The 26,735-nt window shown below is 40.4% G+C and overlaps 1 protein-coding gene across 1 annotated transcript in view; it reads right to left on the reverse strand.

Moving 5' to 3' along the window:
* Positions 1-26,735, reverse strand: part of itprid2 (ITPR interacting domain containing 2) — a 50,425-nt gene that overhangs the window by 16,502 nt on the left and 7,188 nt on the right. The window contains exons 2-10 of the mRNA XM_053328955.1: positions 24,079-24,207; positions 21,872-22,021; positions 21,304-21,346; positions 18,913-18,962; positions 18,570-18,623; positions 8,888-8,927; positions 8,667-8,768; positions 4,073-4,220; positions 2,689-2,749 (exon numbers count right to left, since the gene is read on the reverse strand). Coding sequence (XP_053184930.1) covers positions 2,689-2,749; positions 4,073-4,220; positions 8,667-8,768; positions 8,888-8,927; positions 18,570-18,623; positions 18,913-18,962; positions 21,304-21,346; positions 21,872-22,021; positions 24,079-24,121 — 691 coding nt within the window. The 5' untranslated portion in view covers positions 24,122-24,207. The remainder of the gene's footprint in view (positions 1-2,688; positions 2,750-4,072; positions 4,221-8,666; positions 8,769-8,887; positions 8,928-18,569; positions 18,624-18,912; positions 18,963-21,303; positions 21,347-21,871; positions 22,022-24,078; positions 24,208-26,735) is intronic.

The raw sequence follows: 26,735 nt of genomic DNA on the forward strand, positions 1-26,735 counted from the left end.
TAAACTCTGAAAAAACGTTATTGTACTTGGCCCCAAATACCTTAGAAACACACACACTTCCCGTAAAATCTAGAATATAATTTCAAATCCTTCTCCTCACTTTCAAAGCTCTTAATGGTCAGGCTCCATCATATCTTAAAGAGCTTATAGTACCTTATGTACCTACTAGAACACTGCGCCCCCGGCATGCAGGTCTACTTGTGGTTCCTAGTATCTCTAAAAGTAGAATGGGAGGCAGAGCCTTCAGCCATCAGGCTCCTCTCCTGTGGAACCATCTTCCAGATCTGGTCCGGGGGGCAGACACCCTCCCTACATTTAAGTAGGCTTACAACGTTCCTTTTTGATGAAGCTTATAGTAAGGGCTGGGGCCGGCTGCGGCTCCTAGTTTATGCTGCTATAGGCTTAGACTGCCGGGGGACTCCATTCAATAACCTAAACTTCTTCCCCAGAGTTGTCTGTGCTTTCTCGTCTCACAGGTAATCTGGGCCTGTAGACGCCCGGATGACAGATTCCAGTCCCGGACCTTCTAGCTTCATTGTTGATTTTCATTGTGCTTCTCTCTCCTTTCCTTCCTTTCTCTCCTCTCTACCCCAACTGGTCGAGGCAGATGTTCTCCCACTCTGAGTCGGCTTCTGCCTGAGGTTTCTTCCTGTTAAAAGGGAGGTTTTTTCTTGCCACTGTTGCCAAGTGCTTGCTCATGTGGGAATGTTGGGTCTCTTTAAAGTTAAATCCTGAAGAGTTCGGTTTAGACCTGCTCTATGTGTAAAGTGCCTTGAGATAACTCTGTTGTGATTTGGCGCTATACAAATAAAGATTGATTAATTAAAACAAACTTGACGACATGTCATGCAAACTAGTTATTTTGATATACTGACACTGTTAGATTTAATGTCCAATCAGAAAAGCAATCTGTAATGTAAACAGGAAATGCGTGGAGGATTAACTTGCAACAGAATGTCCAAAAATAATAATCTTAAACTGGCTTGATAATCTACTGTCAAAGATTTTGGCAAACATTTTTTGAACAAAATGAAACAGTCCTGGTGTGGTTCATGTAAGAGCAAAGCAGACTAACTACAGGACTGTGTGAGAGCAGTAGACCTGTCGCAATAACTACTTTTGTTGGACAATATATTGTCTCAGAAATAAAAATAATAAACAGAGTTATTTACCTTTAATTCTTCTACAGTTTCAACTCAGGACGTACACAGTGAGGAATGGAGGACACTACTTGTTTAGCCAATGTGACACGAATAGCCTCTTAGCTGCTAATGTGAAGTGTGCCAATACTGACGTCAAAAACAATGATCAAAATCATGTCCATGTATCATATGATAAGTCCATATATAGACATGATGATGTTGATAATTATGTTATTGTATGATAAGTTGATAAAGTAATTATTGAGTTTAGCATAAATTCAAAATCTAAACCATAATTGAATGCAGCGATTCAAGACAGCTTTACCTTCAATTATGGAGTTCTACAAATAAGACAATAACTGTAAGCATGGAGTCATATGGACTGACTGGAGAACTTCATTGTATAGCCTCAGAGTCATTTTTCCTCCTTTTTCCAACAACAACATACAGCGCTAGTATTGTACCATTATGTGCTGTAACAACTTCAGAACATTACTTCAAAATAACTTTGTATTGCTCTCAAACAATTGAACGTTAGAGCATTCTGACAGTGAACAACTTTCTCATTAGCTCTTCTGCGTTCTCACAGCGGCCCGTTCACTAGTTTTCTTGTCATCATGAGTTGGATTTCTGCCCGTCACACTGTGCTTCCACTAAATGTTGGCCTTTTCTCCTCCTGACTCAGTTCATTGAGCTTCAGTGTGCGTGCTAGCAAATAGTTTGTGACTCATTTAGTTGTTATCTGCAAGAGAACACGAAAACTAGGGCCTTTTCATCTTGAGGAAAGCAGATGGTCGCGTATGGATTTTGTGAGCAGCCGGCCCCTTTCTTCACATCATGTTGTTTGGTTTAGGATTCAACATCCAGGCTTAATGCGTCCAGTGACCAATAGGCTGATAACACATCTGAATGACTTTATCGGTCTCATTTACCTCAAACAAACTAGTGGAACTGGCGTTGAGGTGTAAAATCAAACCTTTGCAGACCAGAAGTGTTTTCAGCTATAGAGTGATTCATCTTCTTGCACACAGAGGATCTTTGGTTGAGCCTTTTTTTACAGCACCAAGACAGTTAAACTGTCAAGAAGAAGAGAATCAGCCGTGTGTGTGTGTGTATGTATGTATGTGTATGTGTGTGTGTGTGTGTGTGTGTGTGTGTGTGTGTGTGTGCGTGCGTCTGGGACAAACAGATCTTTGTCCTTGCTGACCGTGTTGTCCAGGCAGTTGGCAGAACAGCTAGAGAGCTGAGGCACCCCACAAAACACCACAATAATACTGGGAACAGGACACACACACACACACACACACACACACACACACACACACACACACACACACACACACACACAGTCTCTGAGCTTCACTTCCTCTGTTACAGTTTGAGGACGTGAACTTCTGAGCTTCTCACCACTAACATGGTCTAACAAGCCACCACCTGCAGCACTGATGTGTTTGTGTTGAGCACACTGAGGATGTAGAGGAGACAGCAGCTAGAAACACACATACAGCACATACAGAGACACTGTAGGCAGTATAGAGGCACATACTAGTCAGAGCATAGTTAGGGTTCTCCAGCTCCATCCGCTGCATCTGCGCTCCCAGGTAGACCTGCAAGAACCACAGGAATACATGTTATTATTTTATAGTATTAGAGTCTGGGGGCACCTACCACACTGTTAGTATAGCTTTACAGATGTAACTTGTATGCAAGGAATTCTGGTGCACTCTGAGATGAAAATAGCGGGAAGAGGTATATCATGTTCAGTTTTGTTCTGTAGTTTCAATAAAAGCTGCTGTGGGTAACTTACAACAATGACACAAACCCTGCAAATACAGCCCCTCTTTCTTCTTTAATCAATACTGTGTCTGACGGTAAAATACACACTGATATCATTGCAAAGTATCACATCATTTGACCTGCATTGAATTATGCTTGTAGCACACACAAGATATAGAAAGATATACTTGTCCACATAGTGAATGTCATATACTGGCTACCTTTCTGAAGAGCTGATTCACACAAAACATAGGTAAAAAACACAATATGCCTCAAGTGTTTAATATACTGGTTAATACACTGGTTACAATGCATTCAAAAGCACACTGCTGTCATCCTATAGTAATTAAATAGAGACAAACTTCATTTTGTATTGCACCACATTCACATGTTGCTGTTGTTGGGGAAAACTATTCTAAAGATAGTATGTCTCAGTTCAACATTTAGTTGATTTGGATGAGTTAAGGTAACACTACTGTAGCATAGTTACACCAGCCAGTTTGACTCCATGTAAGAACTGCAGGAGAAATCTTACAATAATAACACAGGTGTTACGGGGGGGGACTTATTTTTAAAAGGTGGTGACATGACTTTAGCGCTGCATGATGACGTAACCGACAATTAAATTCACAGACTAATTTTCTCATCCATTTTTGTCGACACCGTCAACTAGTTGTTGCACCCCTACATGACTTGACAAACTTTTGATGGATGGAAATAATGGCACAGAGTAACATTTGTCAGAAGATGAAAATAGACAGTGAACAATCACATTATCAACAGCGAGAAGATGGAGTTTTCTTGTAAAATCTTTAACATGGCTCTTATTTTTGATGCAGGATTGGTTGTTGACAGTGTTTCACACAGTATATAACATTTCCCCACAGCAGGACAAAACTAAAGAGGCAGTTTTTGAAGGGAGTTTTGGGCTGGATTTAGTCTGAATACATAAATAGGATAGGACTTTTGTAGGAGTGTGTTTGTGTAAAAGACTGCTGTGTTCTGAGCGATCAGAGTTAGGAACTTTGTCTGTCTGCTCTCTCTTTGTCTATGACGCCATTAAGTAAACACACCTGGAGTCACAGTTTGTATACATTGAAAGTCTTTTAAAAATACGCTGCATTTCATTTGGAGTTCCACTAAAAAGTCTGTACCTTGATGTCAATGCCTCTCGCTGTGGAGGAGTTGTTGAAGAATCTTGAGGGAACCTTAGAGGACAGGTCTGGTTCTTCCCGGCCGAAACCAAGATTTAAGAGGATCTCCTCTGGGTCCTCCTCGTACAGGTCCAGCAGCTCTGACACACTGTGGGTAAAACACACAGACAGTCAGTCAGTTAGTGAGTCAGCCAGTCAGTGGGTGAGTTAGCTGGTGAGTTAGTTGGTGAGTTAGTCTGCTGGTTGGTTAGTCAGTCTAACCGCAGGGTGTGGAGGATCTCCTCTGGTTGCTCCTCAGACTGCTCCAACACCTCTGAAACACTATGAAGACACAGACAGCCAGTTAGTATGTCTTACTCACAGCTTGCTGTTAGTGGGTTAGTTAGTGAGGTCTTTATTTGGTTAGTGAGGTAGTAAGTAGGGATGGCTCGATGCAACTTTTTCATGTCCGATACTGCAACTTGGAATATCTGCCGATACCGATATCAAACCAATACACCTTCTTTTCTCCTGTGTTAAGTTGTTAATAATACATATAGTTTGTATAGATGTACTTTGCTTAATATGGACATCTAAAAATACCATGTTCAAACTGCAACAAATATTCTGCTCCCCTAAACGAAGAAATAAAATAGCCCATGATGTTCCTCAAGCCATAAACTTCAAATCAGTGCAAACTGCAAACTTGAATGTTTTTCTTTCACATATAAACCTCTGGGGTTGAACTGTATGTAAAACAAGCAACACTAAATGCAACGAGGAGACATTATGCATATATGGTTTCCCAATCTGACCATTTTTTGTGTATTATTTTATCATTATTAAGGCAAAATAACTCAATTTATGTCCATCCACATTATAATGAACAGGCTATAGGCTTAATATTAGTTTGCATCCAGCGTGTTGCGTGGATTTCATTACATCTGCTGCACCGCTGCTACCACAATTATGAAATGGTAAGTTTATACATTCAGTGACTGTGATCCTCATAAAAGTAATATTTTACAAATCTCCATTATATAAACTAACGAAATTCGTTAACGCAAGTCATTTAGTGACTTCCGAGTCATTCAGTTAAACTAAGTCTGTTCTATAGCTGCTCCGCTGGAGAGGCTGTGAGAGTGAATGATCATTGGAAGTGATCATTGGAAGTGATCAAACTTTCTTACTTTTACTGGAGTAAAGAGTTGAATCAGTACGTATCTGTACTACTTTTGCCTCCTCTGCAAACCACATAGGCAACTTTTCTCTTCCTTGCGTGCAAAGTAATTCCACACAGCTGACATGACAAGAGTGCTAGGTTGATTCACTGTCACTGTGACCCGCTGCAGCAGCTGTGTTTCTGTTTACTGCATTTTGCGCAAAGTAAAGTTGAGCATTTGGGGTTAGGTATCGGATCGGATGGGCTATAGTTGTTTTTTTCAATGTTCGAGCCTGAAATTTTGACCAATATCGGACCGATACCTATCCTGAGTATCGGATCGAGCCATCCCTAGTAGTAAGTAAGTGCAGCTCCACAGCCTCCCTTTAGATTTCGACAATGCTTGGCCCAAACCAGCTCCTCAACTGTTCCACCTAGAGCAGTACCATCTCCACCTCGCTAAGTTGTCCTGTGAATATTGTGGCCCAAAAATGACCCAATTTCCAGTGACTTTTATAAAAACTTCAACCGTTTTTGTCTCGTTTTGATTATAATTTCTCGTTATATATTTCATGGTATATAAAGGGTACCTGTGAGAAGAAAAAACGGTTTAGAGATCTCTTACAATCTCAGGTATGTCCTGTTTATAGTCAGTTACTCTGTAGGCAGCTAGCCAGGCAACTCTTCTGACTTGTTTTTCTCCTAAATGGAGGCTATGATGTAACCTTAGTGTTTCCTGCCATGTGATGTGATGCTGGCAAAAAGCTACATAAACTACTGCTTTTAGGTATTAGATAGTGAATTGAAGAAACTTGGCCACAGTTACACACAGCTTGAGGGCAAAGTAATGCCTGAGAATGTAAGTGCCAGTTATTTTATGCAGATAACTGTGGTGAGTGGTAAAATTGGAAAGTATTCTGCCTTGGCCATCTTCTTGTGGCCAAGGCACAGATTGCACCCTTTGGACTGGTTGAATGTGTGATCACAAGTTTCACAGATTTCTGGAGGGACTGTTTGATAAAGTACACCCAGGTTTGCATTCAGCGCTGCCAAAAAATGGTGAACCCATTGAAGCTTCTGCATCACACACTGGTGTTATAAGCTCCTACTGTAGCTGTGGAGGAATTCAGCATTGTATAATAGAGCTTTATTGGCTCTGAGAAACTCGTGGTGTTTCTATATGTCTCTGCTCTGGTGGCCTTTAACCACCATATGCCTGGTTTTCACCTGACACAACCATCAAAGTAGTAGTGGATGGATTACCCATGATGCATCAGCCATTACCCTTGATGCAGCAATCATTACACACAAAACACCACTCGACAATGAATGTATGACAAGAGCTGGATAGGGCGCTGCTGCTTAGCCTTGTAGCCAATTTGACCCAGTGGTCAGTCACAGTATTGCAGCACAAAAAATCTTCCCCATTGACCACCATTGTAAAAGAAACATCTGTAAAACTGTTGACAGGACACCTCGAACAGCAGACAAGTTTGATTATGATTCTTTCTATTATGAATGTTTATCCATGGAGGTTTTATAGTAGTAAAACCTTCCTGAAGCCGAGAAAACTGATTTAAAAGTCTGTGACGTCATCACAGTCTAATGTTTGTGGGCCGAGAAGGAACCTGCTGTTTAGAAACTACACCAGCTGAACAATTCTGACAGTACTGAATTGACGCCGCTTTTTCCCCCGGTATCCAGCTCTTATAATACAGCCATACTAGGGATGGGCATGATTAATTGATTGATCGACAATTGATCGTTAAGAATTTTGATGATCACGTGAACATTTTATTGATCAAACCCTGGTATCAAATAGAGGTTGTGTTGCATAGTGTGAGTCTTGAAGCAATCCAATGAATTTCACTATGTGGCAGCAATGAGACATCTTACCAATGGGGGGCGATATTTGACAGAGAAAACGGCTCAGCTACCCACAAGCTGCCGTAGATATCAAACGTAAACATGAAGAGGTCAAGGAGAAGTTAGGCGTGGGACCTCTTCAAACTAAAATATGACGGAGTTCATTGTAAACCCTGCACTTTGGCCAGGCGACCCAGGATAGCACCACAATGCCTCTGCATCCCGGCTACTTCAGTCCCCTAGGAGCGGCTGTTTTCAGCTGCTCGACTGACTGTCACCAGGCTGTGCATACTGATCCCTGAGCATGCTAACATGCCAATCTTCCTCAACAAGAATCAGTAGGCTGTAGGAGTTACTTTACTTTGTGAGGAGTGGATAGTCACCACTGCAGCCTTTACAGGGTTTCCGCTACAGTCATTTAGGAGTGGCGGCCGTCGCTCCTAAATTATAGCCGCCGCTCCTTCAAATCTCTCTCTCTCTTTTTTTGTTTTAACTGTTCACCGCTGCATCTCTCCACCTTCACAGCGGAGGCCTGTCCAGTACTCGCCAGCACTAAGGTAAACTAGGAACTTTGAGGTTATGCGGTTGCGGCGCCGCCGCTCCTACATGAATGTAGCAGAAACCCTGCTTTAGGTGAGTTACTCTTGTTGTTTTATGTGGCTCTAGGTAAATAAGCATAATTGTGAAGTCCTGATGATCGATCAAGGAAATGTATTCAAATGCCCATCCCTAATCCATACACTAGCCTCCATCTGCTGGAGCACTACCCAAACCCCTTGCTCCATCAGACAAACTTCCCTGCTTGGACATCATCACCTTACCCAGCCCACCCACCACCAGTAAAATCATCATCCTCCCAAAACACAGTCAGTTCAACGGTTAACTCTCCAAACAAGCACAAATCGACTGATGCGCTTAGAGAGTAAAGTATTTATTGTATTGACCACACCTGTTTCAATGATGGAGATCTTAAAAAACTGTACACCCACAATTTTAGATAGAGTGGTCACACTGTGAGCTTTTATTATTAATATTCAAACCAGTCAGATGTCACTGGGCAGAACTAGGGGTGGAACTGGGGTGGAGTTTGGGCAGAGCCTGGTTTACATAATATCAGTAAGTGGCTTCAGTTAGCTACAGAATGGAAACCACCTGAATACATGAGTTATTAGTAATTTGAGCAAAGAATGACTTTCCTGCCTGACTTTCCTGCATGACTGTTTTTTAAGAAGCTGAAGAAGTGAATTTGTCCAGTATTTCACAAGAAAAACTATTAAAAATCAATTAATTATATATTTTTTTTAATTCTCATACCTTTAATCACATTTTACACAATTGTTTTTTATCTTTGGATCTCCACATCATATTCCTCAGTAAAACGGTGTTTGGTCTTAGCGCCAAAAGATCATCTACAGTTACATTTACACCTCTGATCAGGTACAAACAAAGATCTCTGTTGTGTCATTTCATTTGGTTTGAAATTATTAACAGCCCGCTGTGTCTCCACTCTTCTCTACCTGACATCAATGCTTTACTTCTTGCACAAACATCCATGAGTGTGACTGACGGCTGACGGTGTGAACTTACCTGGAAACAGTGCTGCTCTTCCCAGATCCTGTGGAGTTCATACTTCTTCCTCTTTCTTTATATTGACTCCTTTTATGATCGGCTGCAAGACCAAAATTACTACTACACACATACACACACACAGGATAGAGAGAGGAGAAACCAAGTTACCAACAAGCTGGAAATAAATGCACAATTGAACTTTATTTGCTGAACAAAGAGAGGAGAATACAATTATTTACCAGGATTCAGTTTTCTTGTTAGTGGACTGAAGATGGTTGGCTGTGGACACAGACAGATAAATAAAGATTACTCAAACATTGATAAGAACATGGTTGTACTGATCAGACTGAAGGAAGGCAGGATCAGAAGTGACGCTGATGTCATGCCTATATTAGGGCTGCAGCTATTGACTCTTTTCATTATCAGTTTATTTATTTATTTGGATAAATTGTTTAGTCTATTCAATGTCAGAAAATAGCCAAACATGCACATCACAAGTTCCCTCAGAGCTCAAGGTGACTTTTTCAACGAGCTTCTTTTGTCTGATAATTGGACTGCGTGTTCTTTTCATTAGTCAGTCAGACTAATGAATGAATGAATGTTCATGTTAGCCATTTTTCTGTATGAGAGGGAGCTTATTGTGGCAAATCATCATCCATCAAGTCAATGACATTTTTAGTTGACAAAGAAGCTGTGGTTGTGACCTATTTAAATTTTTGAAGAAAACAAAATCAGAGACGTGGGCAACAATTCAGAAGTCTGGAACCAGGCTAATTCAACAGTCCAATTATATAAAACAGAGAAAAACAAAAACATCACATGAGAAAGCTGGAAAAAGAAAAATGTTTGTATATTTCACCATGCTAGGGATGATTGGTCATTCAGTCCACCACTTTGGTCCAGACTGAAATATCTCAACTACTGGGTGGATTGCCATGAAATGTGGTTGCAGACATTCATGGTGCTTAGAGGATGAAGACTAATGATTTAAGTGATCCCCTGACTTTTCTCATAGCATCACCAGCAGTCTCATCTTATCCTATGACTTATCTTTATATTTAAAAGATGGACTGGCAGAAAATTGAACAGATTTCTGTAAATAAGTGAAAAGCATTTTTTTCTCTTAGACAGAGCTGCTGTTATTATCCTGTTGTCCTGTAATCATACGTTTTATAAAGTGTAATGAGGCTGTTGCAATTTTACACTCAAAATAAACTTTCATTCTTGTTTTTTTCAGGATGAATCCTAATGACTCTGATTAGCTACTGACTTTTTATCAAATTTGAATTTGTCCAATACTTTAGTCTTTTTATGACCAAATACCTGCAAAAACTGAAGTAATTCCTGTCAGCTTTGAATGCTTTATTTTATATAATGAGTTTATTTGTCAGGAACTGTGCACATTAATAAACATTACTGTAAAAATGCCAGAATTAGCTCAAAGGCTAGTTGAGCTAATTCTGGCAGGCTAAGTTGGCAGCCTAAATCAAAAAACTAAATCAAAAACACTGTTTGTAAGAGATGTCAGTTATAAATAATAACAATAAATATAAAAAAACAGACTGATATAAGCAGAACATAATAAAAGCAGAGTATCAGCACATTACAGTAGTACTGCTATTGTGAGCATGTTAGCACGCTTACTTTAGCATTTAGCTAATGCACTGCACTGCATGGCCTCACAGAGCAGCTAGCTTTGAACCTGCTCTTTAACGAACCAGTGGAGAACCCTTCACAGACCCAATTAAAGTGACTTGGATCTGAGATACAGGGTAGAGATTTTTAACTGACCATTTGCTAAACGCCTCCTCTTTATAGCAACTGTCTAATCATAGCTTAGCAGCAGAACTCTGGCCTGGCAGTCCTGTAAAGCTTGTGGTAAGAACCATACTTAAGAGTTTTAGCCTTGTTCATGACTAACACATCTACATGCAGTACTTTCCCACTCTGTGACAGCTGATGCTATCAGAGTTTACACTTCAGCGACCTGTTACCTGAAATAGCCTCACATTTGCATAACACATAAACTAATCCTCATCCTAAAAGCCTCCTCTTTTAAAACAGTAAAAGTGAAACATAGTATACATAATCATGAAAGGGTCAAAGCTCCAGCAACGCCTGTAGTATACAGAACAACTTCATTGTTAAACCAACACATTTCAGCTTGTGGCCCTTGGTCATCATAAAACACATTACAAACAGCATTTAAATAGAGTTAAAAAGCAGAAAAAAGTGTGTGTGTGTGTGTGTGTGTGTGTGTGTGGTATCCTTCCTCTGTACATTTATGAATCCAAGTAACATTTCCATTTCTTCTAATATCTGTTACCCTTCTCTGTATCATGTCTCAGGGAAAATGTTAATCTTTCCATATTGTGAATTTATTTTACTATTTCTATCCAATCCAAGATTGTCATACACTCACTGCTCAGCCATTTCCTGATTATTGCTTTTTTGCCACTTGCTAGTAATATTTGTAAAAGGTATCTGTCTAGATATATAACACTGAAACTAAGATCAAGCTCTAAGTTGATAGTTGATCTGATTGCTGTTATTAGATCTACCCAGTATGAAGTGATATTTGGACACTCCCAGAATATGTGGAAGTGGCCAGCAGAGATATTACACTTTCCATATTCTAGATTGTTGGTCTGCCAGGTGACTTCCCTGAACTAAAAGTGGTGGACTGTGTCCTGCAAATATTAAGCTAACTGTATGTTAGCTTCTTTCTCCCATCTTGTTTTTATGTACATTGTAGAAAGACCCCTCCTCTCCATAGGTTTTAATGTTTTTTTCCATAATGATGTCTCAGTTGGAGATATCTGAAGAAATCTCTTTTCTCCAGAACATAGGTTTCTGAAAGTCGTTAAAAGGAGTCTAATCCAGTGTCAAAGGAAGTATTGCAGTATGAGGTGATACCCAAAGCTAATCAGTGTTTGAATCTGCTGTCCAGTTCGGCTGGTGGGACATCCATATTGTGTGCCATCCAACTTAATATTCAGACATTTCTCTCAAATTTTGAGTCTCTAAGCTTTTTGTGCCAGATGTTAAGAGGGGTTACAATCCGGTTACTCACTTTACTTAAACGTTTTTTTTTGAGAGTTTTGTCTTCCAATAAAGACTGGAGAGGTACATTTATTCAATTCTGTTCCAAATCTTCCACTTTGCGTCACACTCCGGATCACGCCAACAGACTTGTAGTTATCTTCCAAACAGGGCAAGGCCATTCCACCTTTATGTTTAGGCAACTGTAAAGTCTGATATCTAATCCATGGTTTCTGTTTTCCCCAAATAAATGACGATATCGTCCTATTCCATTCATTAAATTGGTTGGGAGGTACGTCAACTGGCAGGTACTGAAAGAGGGATAAGAGCCTGGGTAGTATATTTATTTTAATTACATCTATTAGGTCATACATATTCATTGGTAGTAACGACCAGGTATGTTTTGATATCTGTTGTAATGTTTGTATAATTGTGGTCATAAATAGTAGTTAAATCTTTTGGTATTTGTACTCCAAGATATTTAATTGTGTTACCTGTATTCTTAAATTTTACATGTCCTATAAATGTTCTTGTGCGGTTCCTGATTAAAGGTCAAAGTTTGGCTTTTGTGTAAATTCTATTTGTAACCACAGTATGAGCCAAATTCTTTAAGGAAGTAATAGTCATTTGGGAAGGCTTATTTTGGGATTAGTAAATGTCATAAGAATATAATTTGCGTACAAACAAATGTTATGTTCTGTGCTTCCAATCAGTATGCCTGATATATTTTCGTCCTCTCTTGTCTGTAATGGCTCAATAAAAAAATGAAAAAGTGTGGGACTAAGGGGGCATTCCTGAAGACAACCCCTTTTCAGAGACAGTCTTAGATAAGGACTCATTCATTTTAATTCTGGCTGTGTGTGAGCAATACAGGAAGTTCAAAACCTTAATTACCTGATTATTAAATCTAAAATGTTTAAGATCCAAATATAGATAATCCCAACAGACTGAATCAAAAGCCTTTTCGGCGTCAAGACTTATAAAAACAGATTCCATAATTATTATTTCTCGCATTGGTCAATGAGGTGGAGAGCCTGCCACACATCAGCTGTTTATCATTTCCTGGTGGTCTGTATACATTCAATAATATGATTCATCTATTATCAATAGACCCTTCGACCAACAAGTAACATCCTTCTTTATCTGTAATTTGTGAGGAAAACTGGAAGTTAATTCTATTTGAAATTAGTATTGCCACAGACCTTGCATTCCCCTTCTCAAATGAAGAGTAATATGAATTTTTAAACCCCATTTTACCTAGACATCTATGCCAGAAGATTATGTCTTGTTTCTCTTTTTAATTTTAGCTATAGTTTTTTGGGGTTATTTAGCCCCATTAACATTAAGAGTGATTACTTTATAATCCTGATGAAGCATTTCTATCAGTGTTCAAATGAGAAGTTTGACCAGGCACTCAAACGTCCACCTGTGTAACAAATTAAAACATAACTTGTGAACCCAGCATATTTATTGAACATTAATGACTTCCATCTTTGAAGTGTGAACTCAACTTTTAGGATGAGAGGTGAGTCCATTGACAAAGAACGAGCCCCTAGGCATCAGTTCCCAGATATACAGTCAGTTTAAATAAAGCATGATAGCAATAGGAAAACTTTCCTTATTGTACAGTACGGTTCGATCTGGTGTTAAAAATTATCGTACTGAATTCAGTAGATTAAGCAGTCAATCATACAGAAGGTTCTCATGGAGCATCCTTATTGTGTCAAACCCCCTTGAGGTTCTCTTGGATGTGCTTGAGGTGAGCCTCACAGTGCTGTGATTTTGCGTCCGCAGTTTCCCAGTTGGGTTGCCTCGGTCTTGTTGAAGAAGTGTTTCGTGCTGGGGCCGCCGCCTCACCTTCATCCAGCATTAATCCTCTTTTCCACAGATCGTCCATCGCCTCCTGTGTGCAGTTGTAGACAGTTGGACCGGTATCGAGGAACACTTCAAGTTTTGCTGGGTAGAGCGCCCGGAAGCGAATTTCTTTCTCCTTAAGCTCCTCAACCACTGACCTCCTGTTAGAGCCTTGTGGCGGTCTGGATCCGAGTGACCGGTGGCAGCGTTGAATACCAAGAGGGGTGTCAGGGAGGGTCATCCCCTTTTTTAAAAACTCTTCCATGAATGCTTTATTATCTCCCCCAGCCCCTTCGGGAATACAGTGGGTGCAGATGTTATTCCTGCGTGAACGTGCCTCCAGGTCCGTTAGATGGGCGTGGATGGATTTCTAAAGTTCAAGCCTCTAGGCGAGCATAATGTCTGCATTACACTCCTCCACGTTGGCCACCCTCTGCTCCGTCTCCTCCACTCTTTCTGTTATTTCTTTCAACTCGGAAACAATACCATTTAGTTTTTGGTTTATTTCTCTTCGGAAGTCCACAATCTCCCTTGTTTCATTGATTTCTTTCTTCACATCCAAACAAACTGCCTGTATCTCAGCAATGATGCTAGCTTGAATAGCTTCCATAGCCCCGTATTCAGCTAGCGTTAGTGTGTTAGCACTATCACATGTATCTTCACTTTTCGTCCTTTTTGAGGTTTTGTTGCGGTTTTCCTCTGGTCTGCCTTTTGTTTCCACCTTTCATGCTAGACTATCAACTTTTCTAGTAGGTTTGGTTTGGTTTTTGGTCTGGTACTTTTTGTGGGGGGAAATAAGACCGTCTGGGAGCTTCCCATTTATTCTGCCGCTTGCTCCTGTGCCATAGCAGAAGTCCCAAGGTTGAAGATTTTTGATAAGCATATTCTGGCCCAGCGGCCTCTATGTGTCAGTAGTTGCTATGTAACTTGTCTCACAAGCTGCCTCTGTGTCTCTGACCAGTATCTTGAGTCATTACTGACAGTCTAACCTCACCTACTCTAGGCTATAATATTCTACTCTAATATCTCAGTCCCATAATGAGCCGCTTTGTTTTAGAAAGACAAGTTTTAACATCTAACTTCACGTCTACAGGGCTTGAAGCTGCACAGTGTCTTTCACTCTTTGAGATCTTGTTTTTGTAAATGAAACTCGCCCACAAACGGGTGGAGCTTTTTTAGGGGTGCGGATTCTGGTAATAATGATCACATCACACAAACTACTCAGGACTAGGTGACAGTCATCAAACTGAGATGTGCAATTTACAACAAGTTTGGGCAGTTAAGAGGGTTTGTTGAATTTGACTTGGAACGCTCATGCAAGCAAACCTTGCATAAAAAGAAGAGTTTTAGGACAAAAATACAAAACTAGTGGGGCCCACTAAGAAGTTTGAATAGTTAATCTACTGTTATGACACAAGTTAACTCTTGTTCTGTCCGAGAACTGAAATTCATCACGGGTGAAAGTGTGACTGCTGTTTTCTTTCTCAGTTCACAGAAACCTGTCGAGACCTGTCGCCCTCCCACTGTCTGTCTAGAGTGTCTCTCTCTCTCTTCTCCCCACTTCATTTCAGCTGAATTTCTTCATCTTCTGTCTTTGAATCCACAGCGCTTTCTTCTCTGACGGACAGCTGGATTAAAGGAGTCAAACCTGACGATGACTCGCCTCCTTACGCTAATTCACTTATTTGCTCCCATCCACTTCGCTCTGAATCCTTTAATTCACTGATTCACTTCTGCGCTATTCTGACATTAACACTTTAATCCCCCCCCATCCTGTCCTGCCAATGTCTGACATCATCACAGACTATTAAGATCTGTTCATACATGACATCTCTAAAGCATTCTACACCAGGGCATAAGCTACTCTTGTCATACTCAGCATGGCGCTTACTGTCAGGACGAGGTGAGATTAAGGCTGATACAGGGAGTAGACGGAGCCACTCAACTAAAGAGGCTGCTTCGGTTTTTTCATCAAAATCTACACCCAAATTATTATATTTCCCTCATAAAGTCACGTCCATGGAAATGTTTACATCTAACTGTGAACCAGCTCCTCACTAGCAGGTGTCTTTTTCTACTTCAGTTTTTTTTTCCCTTTTTAGGGAAGAACTTTTTTTCATCCAGCCAGGAAATAAAATATGGACATGCTACTACTGGAAGATAAATTAATTGTTTATATGAAATTAAATAAACTGTGTTGTAACTAAAATGTGTCCGAGACTGCCAGTTCCTGATCAAAATCTACAAACCCCCATGACCTGTCAGATCTACTCGTTAGCATCTATTCAGTCTGACTACACCAGCGGACCACACACACACACACACACACACACACACACACACACACACACACACACACACACACACACACCAACATGTCAGTGTTCAGTGCTTCAACATAAAGTCATTACAGGCTATTGTTCACTCAATAACGCGTACCCCCTCTCGCTATCAAAGCCATTACTTCGGTATTCATAATGGACCAAAGGAATGATGAAAACAGACACAAACACATACACACAGAATACCTACACACAAACACACACACAGAGGACAGTCAACCATGCAAGCAGTGTGTTTCCACACCTCTGTGACTGTTGACTTTTCCCTCATGAAGAAACAGGAGAGAGGAATGAGGATGGAGCAGATGACCAAAATGTTGATTCTGCTGACACTGTTGTGTTTGCCAGACATCACGCCTTGATATACACCCGTTATCTAGATGCATGCTTATTATTTTAAAGGTTTTGTTGTTTTTGTTTTAAACACAGGTGCAAAAGACCAATCATGTCAACGTTCCAATTTCTTTTTTTTTTAAAGAACGCTTTTCTAGCTTTAAAGCCACAATTGGGTGGAGTGGGTCAAGCCTGCAAGCCAGTTCAGGCAGGTTGAGTCTACCCCTTATACCCACATGGCATATTTTTCTCATTGTTCCATATATTCAATGCATGCTATGCTATGCTGACACTTTCTGCAACAGCTGTTACTCATACAGCATTTCTAAAAGACCTGCCTCCACCCCCAGCATCCACCTGTAGGCTCTGTCTACCTTTTTCCCCAGGGTGAGATCTTTATCATCATCCCCCACTTGCTGCATCTCCGGAGATTGGTTTTCTTGCGGGGAGTGACAAGGTCTAGGAGTGGGCAATATGGCCGTAAATTAATATCACATTATTTCAAGGTATTTCTGTGATATGGATTTTTTATGACAAATGTGACGAAATTCTCCTTGCAGGATTTTTGGCTCTGCTTTCGTACTCAACCGGGTGCTCCTACTGCTTCTTGCACTTCTTTCATATTACCACTTCCACACTACTGAAGTTGCTCCTCTTTTTGGAACTGATTTGTCCACCATGGAGCTGGTAGCAAAGAAAGTAACACATCAAAAATTAGACTGATATGATCATGAATGATAATGATATTTGACATCAGTTGGTTGACTGAAATTCTGATACGATTTGCAGTTGCTACTTGCTGTTGTCACCTATACACATAGTCAGTAATAAAATCCTAATGCACTGCGAAGCATTTCTCCTGAACAGGGCTGGGTATTGTTTAAAGAATTACGAAACCAGTACCAATAAAAGTACCCCTAAAGTGATACTGATACCAATTGAGTACTTCACTCGATACCAATTACACTTTTATACTGTGTAACAGGCGTGTAGTGTAGACACACTCATCTTGGCTGCTGAACTGCTAAGCACGCCAACTCAAATTCACCATCATTTGTGTTGATTGGCTGTGAGCAAGTCCATATAAATAGTCATATTTTCTAGCTCTGGGTGCGAAAAGGATTGTTTACAGGTATTGTTGGATCGGAGATGTTTCAATACTATTTGGTATCGATTTATTTTGGTTGATCCCGTAAAGGTATCAAGGACCAATACCCAGCCCGACTCCTGAATGACTGCTGACCATAGGCAGGGCTGGGGGGAGGCTTCCAGGTTATCCAGCAAAGGTGACTGTGAATGACCGTGGCACCCCCAAAGAAACAGAACTAGATTTATTATTTATTGTATTCATGAACATTAGTCACTAAGTGTCAGTCCACGCTCCAGATCAGTATGTGGCACTGGTGTTGCACCCCTTCATTCTTTGCCAATCACTGTTAAGAAGTGTACATACTAAAGAAGCAGCATGCGTTGGTTTAGCGTTATTCCAATCAGTAAAACTAGCAGAGCGGGTTTCTGTTCAAACTGGACCATTTAAGTGTCCCCAAACGGCCAAACTATTTTGGATCTGTAGCTAGCAGAAATTCAAAGTCCTGTTTGACACACATGCAGAGTCACTGGAAAAAAGAAAGAAAATAAGTGAAAGACTGGGAAGAACCTCAGCCAAACATAGCTAATGTCAGTGCTGATTTGAATGTAACTCAACATTGACAAGAAGGACCAAGATGTCAAGTTCTTCTACAGCTGGTCTAAGTTAAGATCGTTGGAAGTATGGACTTTTAAGATCCGATAAGTGGTTTTCAGACCCACAGCGGTTCAGGAGGGTTTTTTTTTACACTGGCTCACTGTGTTGGTGCATGTTTGTGGACTGCAGGAGAGGAAGCAATCCCAGAGTCTGATTCACAAGTGGTTTAGCCGACTTTGAAAGCATTCAGCCCCGGAGCTGAAAGCATCGAGGGGGCAGGCAGACGTGGAGGTGAAGACACAGCATGCGTTGCACTGATCTGGCCTCCTTTTCAGCCACACTTCCCCATTACCATGACAATTAGGTTTGCAGTTAGGTCATTTTCAGAAGAGGCTTGCAAAACGCACAGCCTTGCTTCATGTACAATGACACAGCTAATAAAAGAAAGTGCAATGATTGAAATGACTGCCTGAGGAAATTTAAGCGGCAGCCCTACTTATGCTGTATAGATGGAGAACAAGAGGATTCAAAATGTCAAAGTGTTCCATAAGTTGCTGACGTCAGGAAAAAAAAATACGAATAAGCAGAACACGGGTGGGAAACTTTTAACAATGAGCAGAAATCTCTAATCTTGTTTGCATTGTGAGTTTTTTCTCTTGTACTAACCTTCAGCTCCCAGTGAAAGGTCATCTTCAAAGCTACAGCCGTTTTTCAGCACTCCTGTTCTCACACAAACACACACACAGTAATAAAGTTGTGAAATCCTTGCAGTAACATATTAATAGTAACATAGGATAAGAAAAAGTTCTCAGCCAATTCTGATATATAACCCAAAACCTAATACTGACTTTAAAAGCAAGTTATGATGACTAGTTTATCAGTGGAACAGGTTAGGATCTTCACAATATGACACACACACACACACACACACACACACACACACACACACACACACACACACACACACACACACACACACACACACACAAAAGCAAAAAATGTGAATTACCTCTGCTGGGAGAAGCACTGTGATCATCTAGTGAGGCTCCGAGGGGAGTCCTGGATGAGAGAAAGAGAAAGAGAGAGAGAGAGTTATATAAAACACCCACACCATAAACTGACCATTGAAAACAAGTCACACTCTAGAACACACAGACTGCTCTATCAGCGTGGTCACATCAGCTCCTGTTAACCCCAATACAACAGGGCAAAACACACTGGCTGTACCGCTTTCATCATATGACCAACCACATAGAAGGAGGTCAGTGGTAGTATTAAATCAAGCTAGCCTTAAACCTTTAGTCTGAGATAATACAACTAGCAGTGAGATAAGGTAAGGCACAATGCTGACTAGGCTAGCTAACAACAAACTGGGCTACAGCATCTATTGCAGCCTAACTACTGGTCAAACAGGGTAATTATCCCACCTTATGTTTCAGTCCATATAAAGCATACTAATTGCTGGTTGAATTAAACTGAACAAGCTAACTTACTGTATATATGACCTGTCGCAGGCTAATTCCTGGGTGTGCAATGCTCCCAGGTTAGCTACTGACCAGGCAACACTATCACAATCTATCACAAACTATCCCAGAGTAATTGCTGGTTGAATTAAAACAAGCATGATAACCTATTGTATATGACACTAACTATCTTAAGTCAATATATGGTCAGGTTTACCTGTCGCAGGCTAATTCCTGGTTGTGCAATTCTTCCAGGCTAACTATTGACCAGGCAACGCTATCACAATCTTACCCAAACTATCCCAGAGTAATTGCTGCTTGAATTAAAGAGAAAAAGATAACCCAATGTATATGACACCAACTATCCAAAGCCAATAAATGGTCAGGTTTACCTATCTTCCTGGTTGTGCAACACTTCCAGGCTAACTACTGACTAGTCAACACTATGACAATCTAACAGGCTAAGGCTAACTATCCTAGGCTAACTGCCTGTCTCACTATGGAAAAGTATCACAAGTTATCTGCTAAATGAAATATGACTAAGTGGCTCCTTTTAGTCTGACTAAAGTTAAACTATCCTAGGCTAACATGGGCAGATAGCCTTGAATTTAGTCATTTGAGAGACGTTTTTTTCCCCGAAACAACTTACAAGGGAGGCAAGACAGTAGCTTACAGTACCTTTACTTTTACCTTTAGCTTGTCAGGTTAAAGCTATTAGATAGGTTAACAGATATAAACCTTAACCTGGCTGGCAGTTGTGCCTCACTCGTAAGTCACTTTGGGTAAAAGTGTCTACCAAATGACTAAATGTAAAATTTAAGGCTAACTGCCCATCAGATAAATGGTAAAAGTTCTAGTCTAACTGCCTGTCAAGTCAAGGCAAACGACCCCAGGCTAACTCCTGGTTAGGCCAAGCTACTACTGACCAGGCAAGGCTCAATATCACAGGCTAAATCCTGTTTTTAGTACCTATCCCAGGTGTTCTACTGACCAGACTAGTTGTCCCAGGCTAACTATAGGCTTGTTGACAGTAGCAATAAGCTATTGAGTCTGACTGAGCTGCCTCTGCAGCCAGACACTGGAAACCCTGAGCTGTTACACAACCTGCAGCTTATCAATGGGACAAACTTCATGCCAGCCTTCAACAAACACACGCTCAGACGCTTGTATAAGGGTGCGCAGACGCATTGCTCCCCCAGCAGCCATGTTGGCTCCGGGGCTCTGGCCTGCAGCTGTTGCTACAGTAACCTGTTTCTTCTGGTCATGTTACCGTAGTGATATTATGGAAGACACGTCAGCACAGGAGAGCTTTTGAGTGACAGCAGCGCATACTGTGTGTGTGTGTGTGTGTGCGTGTGCGATAACAGTGTTGACTCAGCAGAAAGAACCCCTCCTCTGTTTACTCTTTTTTTTTTTTACATCACTTTCCGTCTTCTGTCAGCTTCTTCCTGAGTCTTTCTTTCCTTCTTCCTTCTCTAACTCTATGTGCCCTATCTCTAGGCGTTGGTCTACTCCTTTTTTATGTAAGTGTGTTGTGTGTTTTACATCTAGGCGTTCACTGTATCAGTTCTACGTCAGCAGCTGATAATACAACTCCTAAACACACATACACACACCTTAAGACACCAGGCAAAGATATCAATAAACAATTAAATAAGAAAACCATTTAGCCAGTTTTCTACTGAACCAGTCAGTCAGGATTTAAAAAGGGCCACATTGTGCATTAATTCATTCTGTTTACAGTTTTGTGATAGATTTTCTTCCTTCATTGGTTCATTGGACATTGGTTTCAATTGATTTCTAAGACTGAATGAACTTGCACCTGTCACAGTCAACATTTAGTCATCTTATTTTGAAAAGTCTACTTTAACACATGCCAATAAGGCGGTAGGATACATTGCACATTCTTTAAATCAGGTGGTAAATGGATACTGTACCTGCATTCACTCAGCCAGCTGGTGATCTTGTTAGGAACACGCCCTGACAGAGAGACAGAGGAGCATGTTAAAGCAACAGCCAACAGCCGATGTGTGTGTGGCAGCATGCTATAAAAGCATTACAGTGGTAGCACACTTCAGGATATATAACTCTAAGCATTTCAGCTGATTATTGTTATGGTACTTATGACTGAATGGCCTGTTTACACCACTGTGGCTGCAACTGATGAGAATTGATAATTCTGTCAATTATTTATTGGTATTAGTCAGTTAGATCAGCATCTAGTGGACATTTAGCAGCCTAACACACCTTAAGCAGGCACTGAGGTTTGTGATATCAACATTTTACAGTGTCAGTACTCACTAGTCCACAAACTGTAATAGAGATATAGTTCCCAAATTATCTCATATGTAATATACAATGGCACTCAGCTAAAGTGGACAGTGACTGGCAGGAAAGTGAAAATTGGATATTGTAGCAAAATCTGGGATTTTCTGAGCCATTACAGGGCTCATGCAAAAAAAACCCACATTAACAACACTGCTTTGGTGACAGTCAAGTTCTCACCTGGTTCTTCTGAGGGTTTCTGAGTGTTCCCTTCAGAGTCCTTCTGGCTTTGTTGGGGCCCCTGAGGGACACAGTGCTCTGGTTCTGTTTCTTGCCAGTCTCTGCTCTGGGCCCAGGCCCGGCGCCGTAGACAGGCTATGCCTCTGGGATCTAAGGGTCAATCAAACAAATAATCTGTCAACCTGACTGCAATGAAGTCATCAATCAGGTTTGGCAGGTATTCAACTGGACAAACAGAAACTACTACCAATTCACTACAAACACACACAGCACGTGAATCAAGCTGAGCGGTCACATGCAACAGTCCCCACTTTACATATCCACACCACCTAACGGCTTTACAATTTTACAAAGCGTGTTTTAAAACAGTCAGGAGCCCAAATTAACATTAAAACCTGTTTATCTTGCTCTAATGATTCCTCCTGTTCATACTGACCATTAGAAGATCTCTTCATAATGCACTTACAATGGAAGTTGAAGATGAAGGACAAAATCCACAGTCCTCCTTCTGTGCAAAAATCTAAAAGTTGATCTGAAGCTAATATGAAGCTTCAGCCGTCCAAATGAGTCAAATCAAGTCTTCTATGTTTCAATGTTACAGTGTTTTTAGAGCCAAAGTCTTTTTGTTACTATATGTTGGAGCCATAATATCATTTTTTGTTTCTTGTTTTATTTTTCTTTCTTTGTTATACTGATGACCATATCTGTGTATCTGCCATTTTTGTGTTTGAACAGTGGATGGTGCATAGCACCAGAAATACATTTAGGTAAGCCCCAAGTGACGAGCATGGGATGTGTGAAGGGGAAGGCAAACAGTTTCTGACCGTGTCAGTAAGGCACTGTGACGTCTCTTTTCTTTGTGATGAATGAAAAACTAACCTATGATGACATATGGACTCAAAAGTTCTACCTGGGCTTTAGTGAGCAAATAATTGAATGTAAATAAATGGGTCACCGCACTCAAACATACGCACCGTATTGGACATTGGTTTATGGTTGTGTGTCCGAACAAGTTCTCCCCGTTTGCCCCTCAGAGGCCAAATGTATTAGTCTTGATTGAAAGACTCTACACTAAACTTCCACCACAGCTCAACAGGGGAACACTGTCCAAGGAAACACCAAGAGGGAATTTGATGCTAAAAACACGGTAGATGTGACTTATATCCACTTGATATGAAGCCTCATACATTTTGAATAGTCAGTATAAACAGGGGAAATTATTATTGTTAGCAAAACCTCTTTGACTGTTTATATGGGCAGCTGGTTTAAGGTGGACTTGAAAAATTGTGGACCGACCTTTTAAGATTTGGCATGTATAAAAAGACAGCTGAAGCCTCATATAAGCTTTACATCAACTTCTGCACAAAATGGCTTTTAGGGGGATTTTGTCCTAAATCATTTGCATTAGAAGCACATTTGAAGGGGATCTTTAAATAGGAATGATTACAGTAAGGAAAACCTATTTCACTACAAACAGCATCAACAAGAGCATCAATTTGAGTTCATCCCATATTGAATTACAGTAACTTGGGTAGTTTAGAATTGATTACTTGCAGGTTGTTTGCACTGCTGTAACTTCCAGGGGATCAACAACTTTTAGAGGAACTCAGAGACTTAACCTTTGTTTCAGCTGGAGGAACAAGGGACTAAAGTTAGAGAGTAACGATCACATGATGAGACACGCTGGCCATTGGCTATGAGGTTTATCTTTTAGCTGAGTGGTTGGGGCAGCAGTCCATTGTTTGTTTTCTACAGTACACCCCATCAAACCAACCTTGTGATGCTTACTATACCTTAGATACAAAATGCAGCATGTCAACACTGTGTGTCTTCATTTGTGAAAATAGCTGATGTTGTTTTGTTATTGCGTTGCCGCCCTAATTTGCCTAATCTACACGGTTGTTCTGAAGCAGTGGAAATATAAGATACACGATATATTTAGTTCCTCTGGTTCCACAGTTCCTAGAAATGTTTGGAAACGGCTATTAGTTACATTTTAACCACGATAAGAAGTTAGTTATTTTTGAGGCAACTTCGTTCGCTGAACAAAAACACCAACTGCTGATAGACTGCTGTCAAATTCATTGGGCAGATTCATACTTCCTTGTACTGTTATTATTAACTGATACAGGAAACCACTCACACTGTCAGAGTTTCATCGTGTATGTGTGTGTGTGTGTGTGTGTGTGTGTAGTAAGAAGACCCACCTGTAGCAGTGCTTGTGTCCATTCCCAGAGCTCCACTCTCCATATCTGCCTGTTGTGTGTGTGTATGTGGTTTGGGTCAGTCAGAGAAGACTGACAACTCTACTGCAACATCAGCAATAGGTAATACACCTGGGGAGAGAGAAAGAGAGTTGGGCCTTTATTATTGATGACCAAATTACCTATACTGAGAGCAGCTGAGATTACACACAGACACACACGAATAGCTGTCAAAAAGAACTGCCATGAAATGTACAGTACATACAGACATTCATGGTTCCCAGAGGATGAACCCTTCTGAATATAGTGATCCCCTGACATATTATCTAGTGCTGTGTTCAAGCTTTAATTCAGGGCTCACGGCTGATTATGATAATGAAGCCAATGCCCATAATTCACAAGGATTCCAACAACAAACAAAAGTCATTGCATGCCTGCTTCCAGTCATCCAAGTGTTAAGGTAAGGCTGTTTTGAATTCAGATTGTATCGGCTACATTAGATATTAAACGTGGTGGGGTGACAAATGAGTATTTGGCTTTACTCATAGGTTAAAGTGGATTTTGATGTTTTTGCGATAGAAGTGTCTCTCCTGTTGACTGTGTCCTGCCAGTGTGGCTCCCATGAAAATAATGGTCTTCATGATTATTTTCATATCCAACAGGCAAACTCCAGTGCAGCATACGGACAAATTAAATATTTCATCTGGATTCGAACTAAATTTAACCACAACCTAACATGTCTGTGAATGTTCTCATTCGTCCAGGTCATAGTTATCTCTGGGTAAATTGAATCGAGAGCAACTGGACTAGTAGTATAACTTGAAGACAGTTTTTAATGGAAGATCATTATCACATCCCGTCACCTGTCATTATACAGCTACTTGCTAGTCGCCGCAGTTGTCAAGGTGGTTGTCAGATATAGAAACTCTAGTTGATTGTTCATAACAATCTGATTAAAAAAAAGACAGGTTGCTAGTGAGTTTAAGGATGAGTGGACTGAGAAATACCCCCAGGGAAGTACAAGACCTTTGTGATTGATTTGCAATGAAACAGTGGCAGTTATTTAGGGTGGTAACGAAAAATGCCACTATTATGCCAAACCGATCTGTTTTAAACACAACTATTTCAAAAACAGAATCAGTTGAAGTCATTGTATAAAGACTCGAGCACAATAACTGTAAAATCAAACCTTTTCAACTCTGTTGTGGTTATGAGTGAAATCTGTCAACAATTATTGGATGGATTTACATAAAATCTAGTTCAAATATGTATAGTTCCATCAGGATGAATTGGAAGAAGATGAATTGTCCACTACTTTGGCATATGATTAACTACTGCACAAATGAATGCAATTCCACCAACCTCAGATGTACTTTAACTTAGACATAATTAGTAAATGTAGCATCCAAAAACTTCATAATCAAACCAGTAGTATTATCTGAGTAATGAGTTAGTCGATCAAAAGACAATGAGAATTGTCTGTAAGCAATTTTTCCAACTGGTCATTGAAGTGATCTATCAAGCCAAAATAACTAAAAAAAGAAAAAAGACAAAGAGACTAAACAACTGAACAATATCAACACATTCATTGCTAATAATAATCTATGTTGGTAGCATCCTTTGGGTCCAAACTGTTTATTTCACTAGAACTCTCATGCTTCCTGTTGTCACACACACACACACACACACACACACACACACACACACACACACTGGTCGCTCACTCTCTAGTCTCACTAGTCACAGGCAAAATGCTGGCTGAGCTTTAGCAGCCAATCGTTCATACCAAGAGGAACGAGATCACAGTTTATGTACGCTAATGTAAAAATACTGTGTGTCATTTGGTTACACAGTGGCTAATAATAGCCAACAAGCTGATAGAGTCACAGAGCAACTGAGTGGAATAAAACTCTGTAAGAACACAGGGACAATAAAGAGATCAACAAAGCAACAAGACTAGGTCAAATTCTAGTCTATGGCTGGACGGAGTATGAAACACTGGAAGGTTTTTCATTGCAGTGTCAGTGGTGACACTTTGTTGAGGTAACTGATGAAGTTAGTTACATCATTGGTCAGCCTTCAAACACTCAGTCAACTCATAATGTAACTACATCACTCAGTCAGTAAGGGACAGATATCTGTGTTTATAGTCCAGCCAAAATGATAATGAGGTGATGAGAAAACCTAAAACACGGTAGTAAACATAATGTTTATGTGATGGAGTGAGTGATGGAGTTACACTATCAGTCGACTGAGTATTTGAAAACTGATGCATGTACTGCATATTAGAATACATATGGAGGAAGAATGATGGAGAGGAGGATGGAGAAAAGAAGAGGGGGCATACAGCCAAATCTAAAAGAGAACGTGCGAAACAGGAAACGAGTGTTTAGAGTGAAGAACAGAACGACTTCCTGTCCGAGAGATAGAGAGAGAGGGAAAGACGGGGTGAGGGAGGGATACATTTATTTTTAGATCTCTTTTCCAAATGCTAAACAAATTGGAATGCCAGAAAAACAACAACAGCACACAGTACAGCAAGACCTTAACACATTTAAGTGAACACATCAGTCCTAGTGACTAGTTTCTTCACGCTAATCACATCCTTGAAATCTGTCCGAGTGTCAAACACTGCTATTATAGGCTTAAAGGAGGCTTTA

This window comes from Scomber japonicus, chromosome 11 (assembly GCF_027409825.1).
Source record: "Scomber japonicus isolate fScoJap1 chromosome 11, fScoJap1.pri, whole genome shotgun sequence".
Lineage (NCBI taxonomy): Eukaryota > Metazoa > Chordata > Actinopteri > Scombriformes > Scombridae > Scomber > Scomber japonicus.